At 38.7% G+C, this 13,761-nt stretch overlaps 1 protein-coding gene across 4 annotated transcripts in view; it reads left to right on the plus strand.

Moving 5' to 3' along the window:
- CDK19 (cyclin dependent kinase 19) overlaps nt 1-13,761 on the plus strand; it is a 208,481-nt gene that overhangs the window by 40,415 nt on the left and 154,305 nt on the right. For all 4 annotated transcript variants that reach the window (XM_039529100.1, XM_039529102.1, XM_039529104.1 and 1 more), the window contains one exon: nt 1,453-1,528. In XM_039529100.1, coding sequence (XP_039385034.1) covers nt 1,453-1,528 — 76 coding nt within the window. The remainder of the gene's footprint in view (nt 1-1,452; nt 1,529-13,761) is intronic.

The raw sequence follows: 13,761 nt of genomic DNA on the forward strand, positions 1-13,761 counted from the left end.
TGAAGATTTTTTGCAGTTATAAGGCTGATTTTTTTTATCTCCCTTAGAATGGTACCATAATTACAGGTCTCCATATGAAGAGGCTGCTATGTCTCCATAGTAAACTCAATTAGAACCCCAATCCAATAGTTGCAAAAACTATTGGACCGGGCCTTTACTGCTTAAACTAAAGGAAAGTGTTAGCTTTCATTTACAGAACAATCTTTTGTTATTTCTAAGCTGCTAATAGAGGACATATGTATATTAAGATGTTTAACCTTACTTCTGCTGAAGGCAATGGCAAAAAGACCCGACCAACAAAAAACAAACTCTCTTGTTGAAATAAATAGAGTAGGATTGCCCCTGAATTGCTCACCACAAAAATCAAGAACTTTGGCTTTGTTAAAATGTATTTTCAAACCTAAATAGCACACACGTTTGTAGACGTAACAAGAGGGTTAGTTTAAAGGAGGAGTAATAATCCACTTTTGAGTTAGGGTGAGACAAAATTAGACAAAACTCAATTTCCAATCAGTGTAACTTTTCAAATTCTCCTTTTTCTTAAGAATAAATCTGCCAACTTTCAAGCCAAACAAATTTTGTATCCAAAGGTATAGGATTGCAAAAACAAGCGTTATTATGGAAGCTAATTGTAACCTTAACTACAGACAATAAGGAGGTTAAGTTGGAGCATGAATGGGACTTGGTGAGACTGCTTTATCTTTAACCTTGACCTTCTGGGTTTTCCCTACTTCTTACTAGCCAACCCTTTGATTAAGTATACTGTATTGTGGTTATTTAAATGCATGATAGCCTATTTAGTGGGAACATCTCAGATTCTAGGACTTTGCCCTGCAGGGTGCACTGAACCGTACAGGGCACATGAAGTTTGAAACTGTCAGTGATGAGGACCCAGCAAAGAATTGCTAGATCTGTTGCAGTATAATAAGGAAAACTGTGTCTTAAAAACCCGCATTGTGAGTTTGATATTCTTTCAGTGATATATTAAATCTTCAAAACATAAAAGGCTTTACGGTTAGTAGTAGACTATTACAATTTTATTTGGATTTGAGCCATTTGCATAGTTGCAAGATCTTCCTGAGAGAATCTTGCAGATACCTTGTGTTTGTGTGTATATATTTTGATGTTTGATATTCTGTTAAGGTCTGGAAAAAGTGCCCATGGAGTTTCTTTATAGGGATCCTTACAAATGTTTGATGGTTTCAAGAGATGTAGATATTTACAGATTGACAGCTTTTTCTTATTACAATTTTTCACTTTTTTAGTTTTGATGATTGTGACAGTGGTTAAAGATGGTTTGATTCTGCTGTAATTCATGTTATAAGAAGTTAGTGTTTCAGTGTCTTGAGCTAGTTTAAGACAAAATTCAGTGTAATGTACTTGCATTTTATCAGTTTAAGTGAATATAAATGCAATCTATAAAATATTCCTCTTTTTTGTTTTTGTGCACAGAAAAGATGAAAAGGAGTATGCACTGAAGCAAATTGAAGGTACAGGAATATCGATGTCGGCCTGTAGAGAGATTGCAGTAAGTGGACATAAACGAAAGAAAATATCTTCTTATACTTTGTTATGCAATGGATAATGTATGTCTTGCTCTGTGAATAATACAGCCAAAGGCTTAAAGTATAAACTTTTCACTTCAGGTATGAAAATTTGAAGGTTAATTCCAATATACGCTTCCACTAAAATTAATGTTTTGTAAATATATTAAAAAACTACTTGTAAATGTCAGATCTGTGGCAAGGATATAATATATATTTTTTCAGTATAATTTTGTCTGTCTTACTTTATTTGCCAGGGTTAAAAAAACAAAAGTATTGTTTTAAAAACTATATAAATTAAATTTAAAAAATATTTAAGGTTTCAAAAGAGACTCGAGTTGCCACTATAAAAAGGTCACTAATGTGTTCTATGTCAGTGTAATGGTAACCTACTCTTGTTTTATGGCTGAAAATGCACTGTACTCTTGTTACATTCTGTGGTCTCCTTCGTACAGAAAGTTGTCTTAAGACTACTTTTCCATTTTACTTTAATGCTTTCTTTCATTGTAAGTGTATGCATCTCTTAGTGATGTCAGTAGGATTCCTAATAATAGGAATTGCGTGTCTGTATCTGAAGGCAGAATTTGATCATTTTGATGTTTTTTGAGACTGAAAATAATTGTGCATTAGGGTTAAAGTATTTGTTAGGGGAATACAATTTTGTAATGCAATACCTGCTGCATCATTGTAAAAGAGATGCACTTGCTTGATCTGATATATTTGAATGCTAACATCGTGGTCAGTGCTTACAAATATAAGATGTATGCCTCTGGCTTTTTACTTTAGTACCCTAACACAAAAATAAGCTGTTCAGACACACACAGTATCACGTGACAATAGAAGCTCATGGTGGTCAGGAATTGAAGAGGCCACTGACGTCTGTTTAGCATAATATACATGGTAATTTTGTGTAATCTAAGGAGGCTTAGCAGCTAAAAGTACTGTTCTTTAAAGTGCCTGTCACTATTAAATTAAGGTAGTTCACTGTGGAGATTATAGGTAGTTGCAGGGCTGTCCAATTACAATTAAAAGAATCTACCTCTATGAACTGCCTGCTGGAATTTCTGCCTTTGAGGGAATAACAGCTGTTTTCTAATATCAGTGCTAGAATGTTTTCAGTTAGCATACAATCTTCTGACAGCAGTGATACTTTTATCATCTCTGCATTTCTACTCCCTTAGTTTTAAATTGTATTAATATTTTGTGGGGGAGGGTTAAGTTCTCACATGTATAACTTTTCCTTCTCTATGAGACCATATGGCCATACTAGTGTCTGTTTAATAACGTCTGTATGCTGACATGGAAATATGTCAGCATCATAGTCTTGCTTTTTCTTTTTTTGAACTGTTCTAGCTTGGTTGAAGAGCTCAAGACAACCTAGAAAAATGACACAACTATTACATAAAGCTTTTAATTCTACAGTAAATAAAAGTGTGGCTTTTGCTTGTTTTATTTTGGCTGCCTCAGCGGGTGACTTATTCATCTCCAGAACATTTCTCACAAATTCCATAGTAAAACTCCTGTGGCTGATATGGCATGGCAAACTACTGCTGGCCTCAGTAAAATTTAAGGTTGGCAAACACTGAGTAACCTTAGGGAAGATGATGGCTCAGATAGTCGAAACAGAAAAACGTACTTTTCCTTTTGTCAAATAAGATAGACTAAAGGGGGCACTGTGGGGCACACTTTATAACTTCTGTGGGTCAAGCTCCGTGCACACACCAGGGGCTCCTTGTATTCATGCATTCCACCCCACAAGCTCCTTATGTGACACTCTCCCAATCCCCTCTATTTCAGGGACTCACGGTAACCTCCCAATCTCCCCTTGCAGATTTCCTGCGTGCCTCCTGATTCCCTCCTCCCACTACAGCAGGGTGGCCCATTCTCCTCACCATACCAGGAGCTTTCTTCCCTCTTCCTTGCCCATCCTCCCACCCACCAGAGTTGCCCATTCTCCCCACCATACTAAGGATTGTCTTCCCTGTCTGCCATTTGCCCCACCATACTAGGGGCTCTGTGTCTCTCTTCCCGCATCCCTCCAAAGGGTAACTAACCTTTTCTTCCTCCCTTATTGAATGGCAGTGTGGATGGCTGATGCCTTCCCTTGCCCAAATGGAGCAGGCTTTGAAGAGGCAAAGTATGAGGAAGAATGAAAGTAGCCGCCTTCTCTGTTCTCTCCCTCTGACTGCCCAGAGGGGCTGCACTTCCACCCCAAAGCTCCAAGCAGGGAGAGCAATTATTTCTCTTTTGATCATTCAGAGATCAGGCTGTGAACATCTTAAATTCTACTGGGAGGGTGAAGGGGATATTTTTCTGAGGGAAGGTATTAATGGGTGCCATCAACAGGAGACTGTGGCTGAGCATGTCTTGTTTTCCCTTTTTCAATATTGTTGTTCTCCTCCAAATCAATAGGCTTCTGACTACTGATGTCTAGAATATTCCCTGAAATTTTGGAATTGATTGGACACAGTGTTCAAAAGCTACTGTGTGACAGCCAGAGAGCTTCCATCAAATTGAATGTAAGGCCTCACAAGGTTGGCCAAAAATGTACCTCAAAACCTGCACTACAGGGTTTGCTTATACAAACCTATGAAGTCCTACAGAAGAGAGACTGGATTGGTAGAGTCATCTCTATAGGTGGCAATGGAGAGAGCGGATTCAGAGAGAGTGAGTGTCTATGTAAGAAGAGGAAATTAGTCCTTAGATTTAAAACCAGTTTATAGTACAAAAGCTCAGTAACTTCCTTTCTGATATTTGTATTTCAAGTGGGAAGACTACACATTTCTCTATTCTCTTGAAAAGTTCAACATTACATAGGTGAGTGTAAAGGATTCAGACGAAGGAGGCCATATTAAGACTATTGTATGGATAGTTCTTTTTGCATCCATAATACAAATTTCAGAGGAATGATCAGGATGGATGCCAGTCTCCAAAACTGGGGCTCATCTTCATAGTGGTGTATATGTATCTCCATTGAATGAGGTTGCATATAGGAAAGGCACATGTGGTGCAAACAACCTGATTGACTGAGTGTTCAGGATAGCTGACAACCCATCCTGTTTCTGATGTTTGACCGTGTTATACCTGATCAGAACCTGAGGTCACAGGAATTTATCACTGTGTTAAGAGGTCATTCAGCTGTTCACAGGTTCAAAACTATTATATATAGAATACATTGCACAAGATGGGAGGATATCAAGTATAGCTTTGTGACTTAGAGGCTGACTTTTTCTGTCAAGAAGAAATGCAAAGACTGCTATCTTTCTCCAGAGAGATTACGGATCAGTTTATCAGTCCTTTGTTAGGACTTGGCAAATCATTTTTGTGCCTTGCCTTTCTTCCTTTACCTCTGTTTTTGTTCCTTGTCCATAGAAAGGAAAGGGCTCATATAACTGATTGTGTCAAATAGGTAATGGTTCCTAGAGTCAGTGCTGACCTTCCTATAGCGAAAGGACCATGAACCTACAGGGTTGGATTGATGGAAAAGCTGCTTCAGAGAAAAGAAATAAAGAGGTAAGTATTTTCTGTATCATTCTCTTTCAGTTGCTACCTCCAAAATAATTGGGTATGTGAGTTCCTTCTGGGCTTGGAGAAAATTTACTGAATCAGTTTCTGGCCATGACATGTAAGACTTGATAGCATCAGAATAGCACCATCATAGTCTAAATACATAGTGTAATATTGGAGCATGAGGAAATGGCAAGATCTCTCCCCCCAAACACACTGTCCGCCGCTTATTTTTAACCTTTTTATTTAGTGAAAAGAAGAGAGCCGGTCATTGGCTTGTGGTTTGGGAGTCAGTACTTATTCCTCATACCCAGAAACAGTTTGTGACTGACTCTCTTCATTGAAAATTACTCCAGTGTTGTATTGTTGAAAGGAGTAGTAAGTCTGTGGTTTTTATTGAGATGCATAGTTGCATACTCTAAAACCTGCACTGTACTTGTGTAATCTGGAAATCTGCTTCTGAAGAGATCCATGAGCTACAACATAAATAGTAGTGCATCTGCATGAGCTACATCTGCATGAGCTACAACATAACTACTAGTGCACACTTACGTAGATTTAAAATTGTCTACTAAGATTCTTATTTATCAGTTTAATAGCTTATGTAGGAGTACTTTTACAGTATCTTTATGATACTGGGTAGAAAATATTTTGTATTTGTAAAATACAGTAGTAAGATCTGCAGTGTCCACTGTTGCATGATCATGCAATGAAAGACCCTGGTCTTGATGTATATAATTAAGCTTAATCTTGTAACAATTCCTTGATATGCCCTGAGCATTAACATATCTTTTCAAGGAAGCTTAATTTTTCTCTGAATCTTGAAGATACCTTTCTTAGATATTCATCATTTAAAGTACTTGAAATCATGGCTTGGATACCCAGTGTTGTATTTTTCTTTTGTTACCTTCATTATTTTGACTTCTGTGTTCTTGTCATAATGAGAATGGAAAACCAGTGAATAACATGCAGTAGTAAAAAAAAAAAAAAAAAAAATTCTAGGAAGTTTATGAAACATTTGTGCAAAATTGGCTTTTCATCTTATACTTAGGTTTCTTTTCTACCAACAATTGGAATAATAAATATAATTTATCCCATTAAACAGAGCCTGTGGACAAGCTGTTTGCTAATACAATTTTCTCCAAAGAATGTGAGAAGCAGCGAACAAGTTTGACTAAGCTTATTAAAATAAATCTTGAAAGCTAGGTTTTAAATCCATCTTTACATAAGCGATTAACTGTTGGATTATATGTTAGGACAAAATAATGTACCCTGTCAAATTTAGAGTACTCTTGTTAATACCGCCTTTTACCATAAGTATTGCCACTTTGGTTATATCTAATGTTTACAGCATTTGATCAAAATTTAACACATTACAACCATCACTTAGGTAAATCAAAAGGTTAAACAGTTTTAAGATAAATATCAACATTCTTTTTTTACAGTATATTACATACAGAACAAGTTGTGTTACAAGTAAGTGAATTAGAGGACTTTAATTCTATTAAGGGATTCTGGTAATATTTTTATATCATGCATATCAAAGTTTCTAAATTACTTTAACTTTATTTTTGTAGCCATCAGAGCCCATGTGCGATATTGGAGCCCAGAGAGTCAAAACTCACTAGTCTTGTTTTACTAATGCATGGATCAGTTTGATTTGAGCTGTGCCCTTGGAGACTGACTCCTCTTTCTCTAACACCTCCCCTCAAGCACAGTCTCCATTCAGAAATCAGTAGGAGAACACTTCAGTCTTTCTGGTCATTCAATAACAGACCTCAAAGTGGCAATTAGTCAACAAAAAAACGTCAAAAACAGACTCTAGCGTGAAGCTACAGAACTGGAATTAATTTGCAAACTAGATACCATCAGATTAGGCCTGAATAAAGATTGGGAATGGTTGGGTCATTACAAAACCTAAACTTAATTTCCCCAATACTAATACTCTCTACTGTTACTCATACCTTCTTGTCAACTGTCTGTAATGGGCTACTCTCTTACCACTTCAAAAGTTATTTCTCCTCCCTTGGTATCCTGCTGTTAATTGATTTATCTCGTTCGACTGACTTAACACTTGGTAAAGCTCCCCACATCCTTTCATGTATTTATACCTGCTCCTGTATCTTTTACTTCATACATCTGATGAAGTGGGTTCTAGCCCACGAAAGTTTATGCCCAAATAAATGTGTTAGTTTCTAAGGTGCCACAAGGACTCCTCCTTTTTTTGCTGATACAGACTAACACGGCTACCACTGAAACCAGTCTCCATATTGTAACTTTCCAGTCAGTCTGAATTGTAACAATCTTAAGAACTATTACATAATCAAAACACTTATTTTGTAGCACTTTTTAAATGCCAATGAACTTGGTTCAAGGCTTATTTTTAATTTGCTCTGTACAATGTAACCAGATATAGTGCACTTAGTTCTAAATTTCACTGAATTTCTTTGTAAGGGAAAATAAACGGAATATAAATCTTTAAAAGCAGCAAAGTTTTTAGATCAGTGGTCTTTTCAGGATAGAGAAGTGAGCTATTCCTTTTTGAACTAGTTGTATTGCTCTAGTTTAGTCACAAATGGTTTGTTGTGTCTGCACTAGTGATGGTGATGAGTGTTCTGAATTGTTGCAGTTTTGCCTTTGTGTCAGTATTAAGACTAGGATTCAAAACCATTTCAGTTGCAACACCCTGTGTCAATATATTGGTTTCTGGCAAAGCTTCCAGAAACAGCAGATTTTGGGTGCCTTCAAAAGGCTGTCCATGTACTGTGGGACACTAGTGGGAGGACCAGATGAACCATTTCAAGTTACCTCTGTCCATACGGACATTAACATGGTACAAAGTGAAATTGTTTGGATTATAACATTAATTTAGCTTTACTGAAAACTAATCCAAGAAGACTGTAGCATTCATGTACACCACTTGGAGTGGGGGCGCAAGATGCGCTACAACATGCCAGAGGGACCAAATGGTTTTGAGTGTCAGCAATGTCTTAGAGTCCATGTGGTCTGTTGGACTAAACATGAAACTAATAAATTCTGGGTTCTTCTCCAGGCTATGCCAATAACTCGTGGTCACCTGATCTTTCTGCATTTTAGAAATGTGAAATAAATTCACCTTATAAGAGTGAGGATTAATTATTCAGTGTTAAAGTATTTTGAAGGCATAAAGTGTTACATAGGTAACACATCTTTAATGTTTAAGACACAATTACAAACTGTATTTTATAACTTACATGATTGTTTATTAATTACTAATCTTTAAGCAAAACAGAGGACTTGCATTCGTGTCCAAGCCTTCCTTTTTGTCCTGGATCTTAGACTTCATCAGCATTTTGCAATATTTGCTGTGATGTGGAAGGTAACTTCCTACTTCTATTCCATCTGCTTTTTTAGAGCATAGTTTAAATAAAGTGAGACATTAACAACTGTCCCCCCACCCCGCCCCCAATCTACCATGTATCTCTTGAAAAAAACACTTTTGCAGTAGCAATTTCTGTAGCAATTTCTTTTGAATATGAAAATAGAATGTTTGTGTTTATGGAAGCTTCGAAACTCCACTCCCTATTTCAGTAGCTGGATGTAGTGATATAACTATATATTATAAATGTAAGGATTTTTTTTATTAATGTTAGGCATGTATTGGCTAGAATAGTCTACATATTATGGGCTTTATAAAACATGAATCAACAGCAGAAGAAAAGTTATTTGTTTAGCAACATGACAGCCCCTTCTGATCTGCATGCCATGGGTAAAATGAGATTTACTCAAATTACATTGCCTAATCCTGTATAAACTGTGAAATTTAAATGCAGTTTTCATAAGGGAGTACAGAACAGCTTTTTAAAGCATAAGAGAAGTTATAATTTATGGGTATGTGTAGCGGGTCAGTAACCCCGCTCCCGCCTTGAAGGGCTTAAAACAGCCCTGTGAGAGGGCTGTGGCGGGGAACCAGTAAGCCTGGGCTGATTGGGCAGCAGGCGCAGCTGGGCCACGCCCCAATCAGTCCACAACTGGCCCTATAAAGGGGCTATTAGGCTGGAGCTCAGTCTCTCTCTCTCTCTAGATGTGGACAGAGATGGGCCTGGCTGCTTGGGAGCTCGGCAGGGTACCTAGAGTGGAGCAGGGCTGGGGAAAGGCCAGAGGAGCTGGGGAGCTCCAGGCTGGAAAACCTCCAGGCTGCAGGCCCAAGGGTAGGCAAAGGCAGCAGGTTCAAACAACCCTTTGCCAATGATGAATGGCTTGTACACTGCAGTCGGTCCCAGTGAGCGGGGGCTAGATGGTAACTGGCAGTAGTCATAGACTCAGGCGAGGTGGGGGATAGAGGGTTGAGGGTTCCCCGGGCAGGGGAGACCCAGAGCGGTGGGGGTACTGCCAGGGGGCAGAACCCAAGGAAAAGGGGCACCGGGGTCTGGGAGGGACACGGGAGGCCAGCAGAAGGCAAAACACTGGCTTGCAGAGGCCGCTCTGGGCTGGAACGAGCTAATTCCCTGGACAACCAGCAGGAGGCACCGCAGCAATGAAGTGTTGCCGCAATACAATAGTCATTATGCTTTTTTTACTTTAGAGGGAAGTTATTAGAAAAATGTGAAAATGGTACCTCTTCATTCAACAGATCTGCCTCTTTTCAGTGTCTTAGCAGCTGACATTACTGACCAAAATAATATTGCTTTTAAAATATAATGTAACTAGATATTTTTATACATCAACTTCCCCCCCTTTCACCCTCTGCCCCCTGCAAGCTAATCAATATAGTAGTTTAGGCCTGCATCCAGGAAAGGATATAAAGCAGATCCATGTTAATAACTAAAGAAATGTCAGTGTTATTTCCGAGTATTCTTGTTTTTGTCAACTTTTTAAACATCCTTTAAAGTAAATGTAATTTTTTGTTATAGTGCGGGTCTGCTTTGAAAAGTGACTTCATAAAATTGACACAGGTTAGCATATTGTTTAAACGGCTTGCAGATCAAATTTACTCACTTGTCAAATAAAAACACTTATTTTAGCTACTATTCTGTAAACTCAGTCTGAAATTTTAGTTTCAAGATGAGTTCTGACTCGCACTACTAATAATAAAGACTCTATCATCAGAAACTTGATTATTAATTCTGTTCATTATGAATAAAATACAGTCTTTATCTTCCATAGGTGTGTTGACCCTGCACAAAGAAGTAGAAAGTAGTAAATACTTACTTTGGCCAATAAAGTAAGTTGGAATGACACTGAATAAATAGAGAGGAGGACTAGCTTTTCCATTAACTTCAGGGGGTATTAGATCAGGCCTGAATGTATAGGCAGAAATTGTCAGTAGTATATATTTTGTTGTTTTAGTGGGGGTGTATGAGTGGGGAAATGCAACTTATTTTACAAAATTATGTTTGTATGTTAGGGAAGGTAAAATGTCTGTTACAATGTTCAGGACCGTGCAACATTTGAAACATAAAATGTGGTAAAACAGAAAATGTTTAAAATTTTAATTGTACTTTGGTTTGAGAAGTTCTTATTAAATTGGTGTTATGTTATCTTATTTTTAGGGCTGTCGATTAATAGCAATTAATTCACACGCTTAACTCAAAAATATTAATCAGGATTAATCACACTGTTAAACAGTAGAATACCAATTTAAATTTATTAAATATTTTTGGATATTTTTCTACATTTTCAAATATATTTATTTCTATTACAACACACAATACAAAGTATACAGTGTTCACTTTATATTATAGTTTTTTGTTACAAATATTTGCACTGTAAAAATGATAAAAGAAATAGTCTTTTTCAATTAACCTTATACAAGTACTGTAGTGCAGTCTCTTTATCATGTAAGTGTAACTTACAAATGTAGATTTTTTTTTTGTTACACAACTGCACTCAAAAACAAAACAATATAAAACTTTAAATACAAGTCCACTCAGTCCTACTTCCTGATTAACCAATCACTAAGGGCTAGTCTACACTTACCGTCCGGGTCGACGTGGTGAGTTCGACTTCTCGGAGTTCGAACTATCGCGTCTGATCTAGACGCGATAGTTTGAACTCCGGAAGCGCCGCGGTCGACTCCGGTACTCCACCACTGCAAATGGCGGTGGTGGAGTCGACGGGGGAGCCACGGAGTTCGACCCCGCCGCGTCTGGATGGGTGAGTAGTTCGAATTAGGGTACTTCGAATTCAGCTACGCTAGTCAAGTAGCTGAATTTGCGTACCCTAATTCGAACCCCCTTTTTAGTGTAGACCAGGCCTAAGCCAAACAAGTTTGTTTACATTTACGGGAGATACTGCTGCCTGCTTCTTATTTACAATGTCACCTGAAAGTGAGAACAGGCGTTGCAAGGTATTTATGTGCCAGATATGCTAAACGTTTGTATGCTCCTTCATGCTTCGACCAATATTCCAGAGGACATGCTTCCATGCTTATGCTGCTCGTTAAAAAAGAATGCATTAGTTAAATTTTGACTGAACTCCTTGGGGGAGAATTGTATGTCTCCTGTTCTGTTTTACCCACATTCTGCCATATATTTCATGTTATAGCAGTCTCAGATGATGAACCAGCACACGTTCTTAAAACAAACATTTTCACTGCAAATTTGACAAAATGCAATGAAGGTACCAATGTGAGATTTCTAAAAAAGCTACAGCACTTGAACCAAGGTTTAAGAATCTGAAGTGCTGTCCAAAATCTGAGAGGGATGAGTTGAGGAGCATGCTTTCAGAAGTCTTAGAAGAGCAACACCCCGATGTGGAAACTAGAGAACTCTAACCACCAAAAAAGAAAATCAGCCTTCTGCTGGTGGCATCTGAGACAGATGATGAAAATGAACATGCATCGGTCTGCTCTGCTTTGGATCGTTATCGAGCAGAACCATCATCAGCATGGACGCATGTCCTCTGGAATGGTGGTTAAAGCATGAAGGGACATACGAATCTTTAGCGCATCTGGCACGTAAACATCTTGCAATGCCGGCTACAATAGTGCCATGTGAATGCCTGTTCTCACTTTCAGGTGACATTGTAAACAAGAAGCAAACAGCATTATCTCCTAGAAATTGTAACCAAACTTGTTTGTCTGAGCGATTGGCTGAAGTAGGACTGAGTGGAGTTGTAGGTTCTAAAGTTTTACATTGTTTTGTTTTTGAATGCAGTTATTTTTTTGTACATAATTCTACATTTGTAAGTTCAACTTTCATTATAAAGAGATTGTACTACAGTACTTGTATTAGGTGAATTGAAAAATACTATTTCTTTTGGTTTTTTACAGTGCAGATATTTGTAATAAAAATAATATAAAGTGAGCACTGTACACTTTGTATTCTGTGTTGTAACTGAAATCAATATATTTGAAAATGTAGAAGACATCCAAAAATATTTAAATAAATGGTATTCTATTATTGTTTAACAGCGCAATTAATTGTGATTAATTTTTTAATTGCTTGACAGCCCTACTTATTTTGTAAAGGGTTTTTGATATATGGGATTATTATTATATATATTGTCTAGTCACAAATGAACGATATGAAATACATATTATCCTATAAATTGATAGTATTCTGTTGAATGTGTTTCATTTTGAGTGCCTATCCATAGCTCTATAAGCCGGATTTAATATTTAGGCCTGGTCCACACTAGGACTTTAATTCGAATTTAGCAGCGTTAATTCGAATTAACCGTGCACCCGTCCACACCACGAAGCTATTTAATTCGACATAGAGGGCTCTTTAGTTCGACTTCTGTACTCCTCCCCGACGAGGGGAGTAGCGCTAAATTTGACATGGCCATGTCGAATTAGGCTAGGTGTGGACGGAAATCGACCTTAGTAGCTCTGGGAGCTATCCCACACTGCACCACTTTGTTGACGCTCTGGACAGCAGTCCGAGCTTGGATGTTCTGATCAGCCACACAGGAAAAGCCCTGGGAAAATTTGAATTCCTTTTCCTGTCTGGCCAGTTTGAATCTCATTTCCTGGTTGGACATTGGGGCGAGCTCAGCAGCACCGGCAACGATGCAGAGCTCTCCAGCAGAGGAGTCCAGGCAATCTCTGAATAGAAAGAGGGCCCCAGCATGGACTAACCGGGAAGTCTTGGATCTGATCAGTGTGTGGGGCGAGGAGTCTGTGCTTTCGGAGCTGCGCTCCAACAAACGGAATGCAAAGACCTACGAGGAGGTCTCCAAAGCCATGACAGACAGAGGATACAGCCGGGATGCAACGCAGTGCCACGTGAAAATCAAGGACCAGAACAAGGCTACCAGAAGACCAAAGCGGCAAACAGACGCTCCGGAGCCTGCCACCACTGCCCCACCAGTGACTGTGGACTCTGACTATGGGATAGTGTCGACGGCCGGTTCCTCGGCGATGTTCGTGGGCGGGGAAGATGAGGAAGGGTTTGTGGAGGACGAGGCAGGCGACAGCAATTATAACGTTGGTTTCCCCGACAGCCAGGATCTCTTCATCACCCTCACGAAGATCCCCTACCAACCCTCCCCGGCTGTTAACCTGGACCCTGAATCAGGGGAAGGATCAGTCTGTAAGTGCTTTAAACATGTAAACTTTTATTATTAATGGAACAGGAATCTGAACTATGTGAAAAGGAGGTCTATATATATGGGGATAGAACAGAAATCCTCCTGGGAGATCTCCACGAAGCTCTCCTGGAGGTAATCGAAAAGCCTCCGCAGGAGGTTCCTGGGGAGAGCTGCCTTATTGGGTGCTCCATGGTAG

The sequence above is a fragment of the Mauremys reevesii genome, linkage group 3 (genome assembly GCF_016161935.1).
Source record: "Mauremys reevesii isolate NIE-2019 linkage group 3, ASM1616193v1, whole genome shotgun sequence".
Lineage (NCBI taxonomy): Eukaryota > Metazoa > Chordata > Testudines > Geoemydidae > Mauremys > Mauremys reevesii.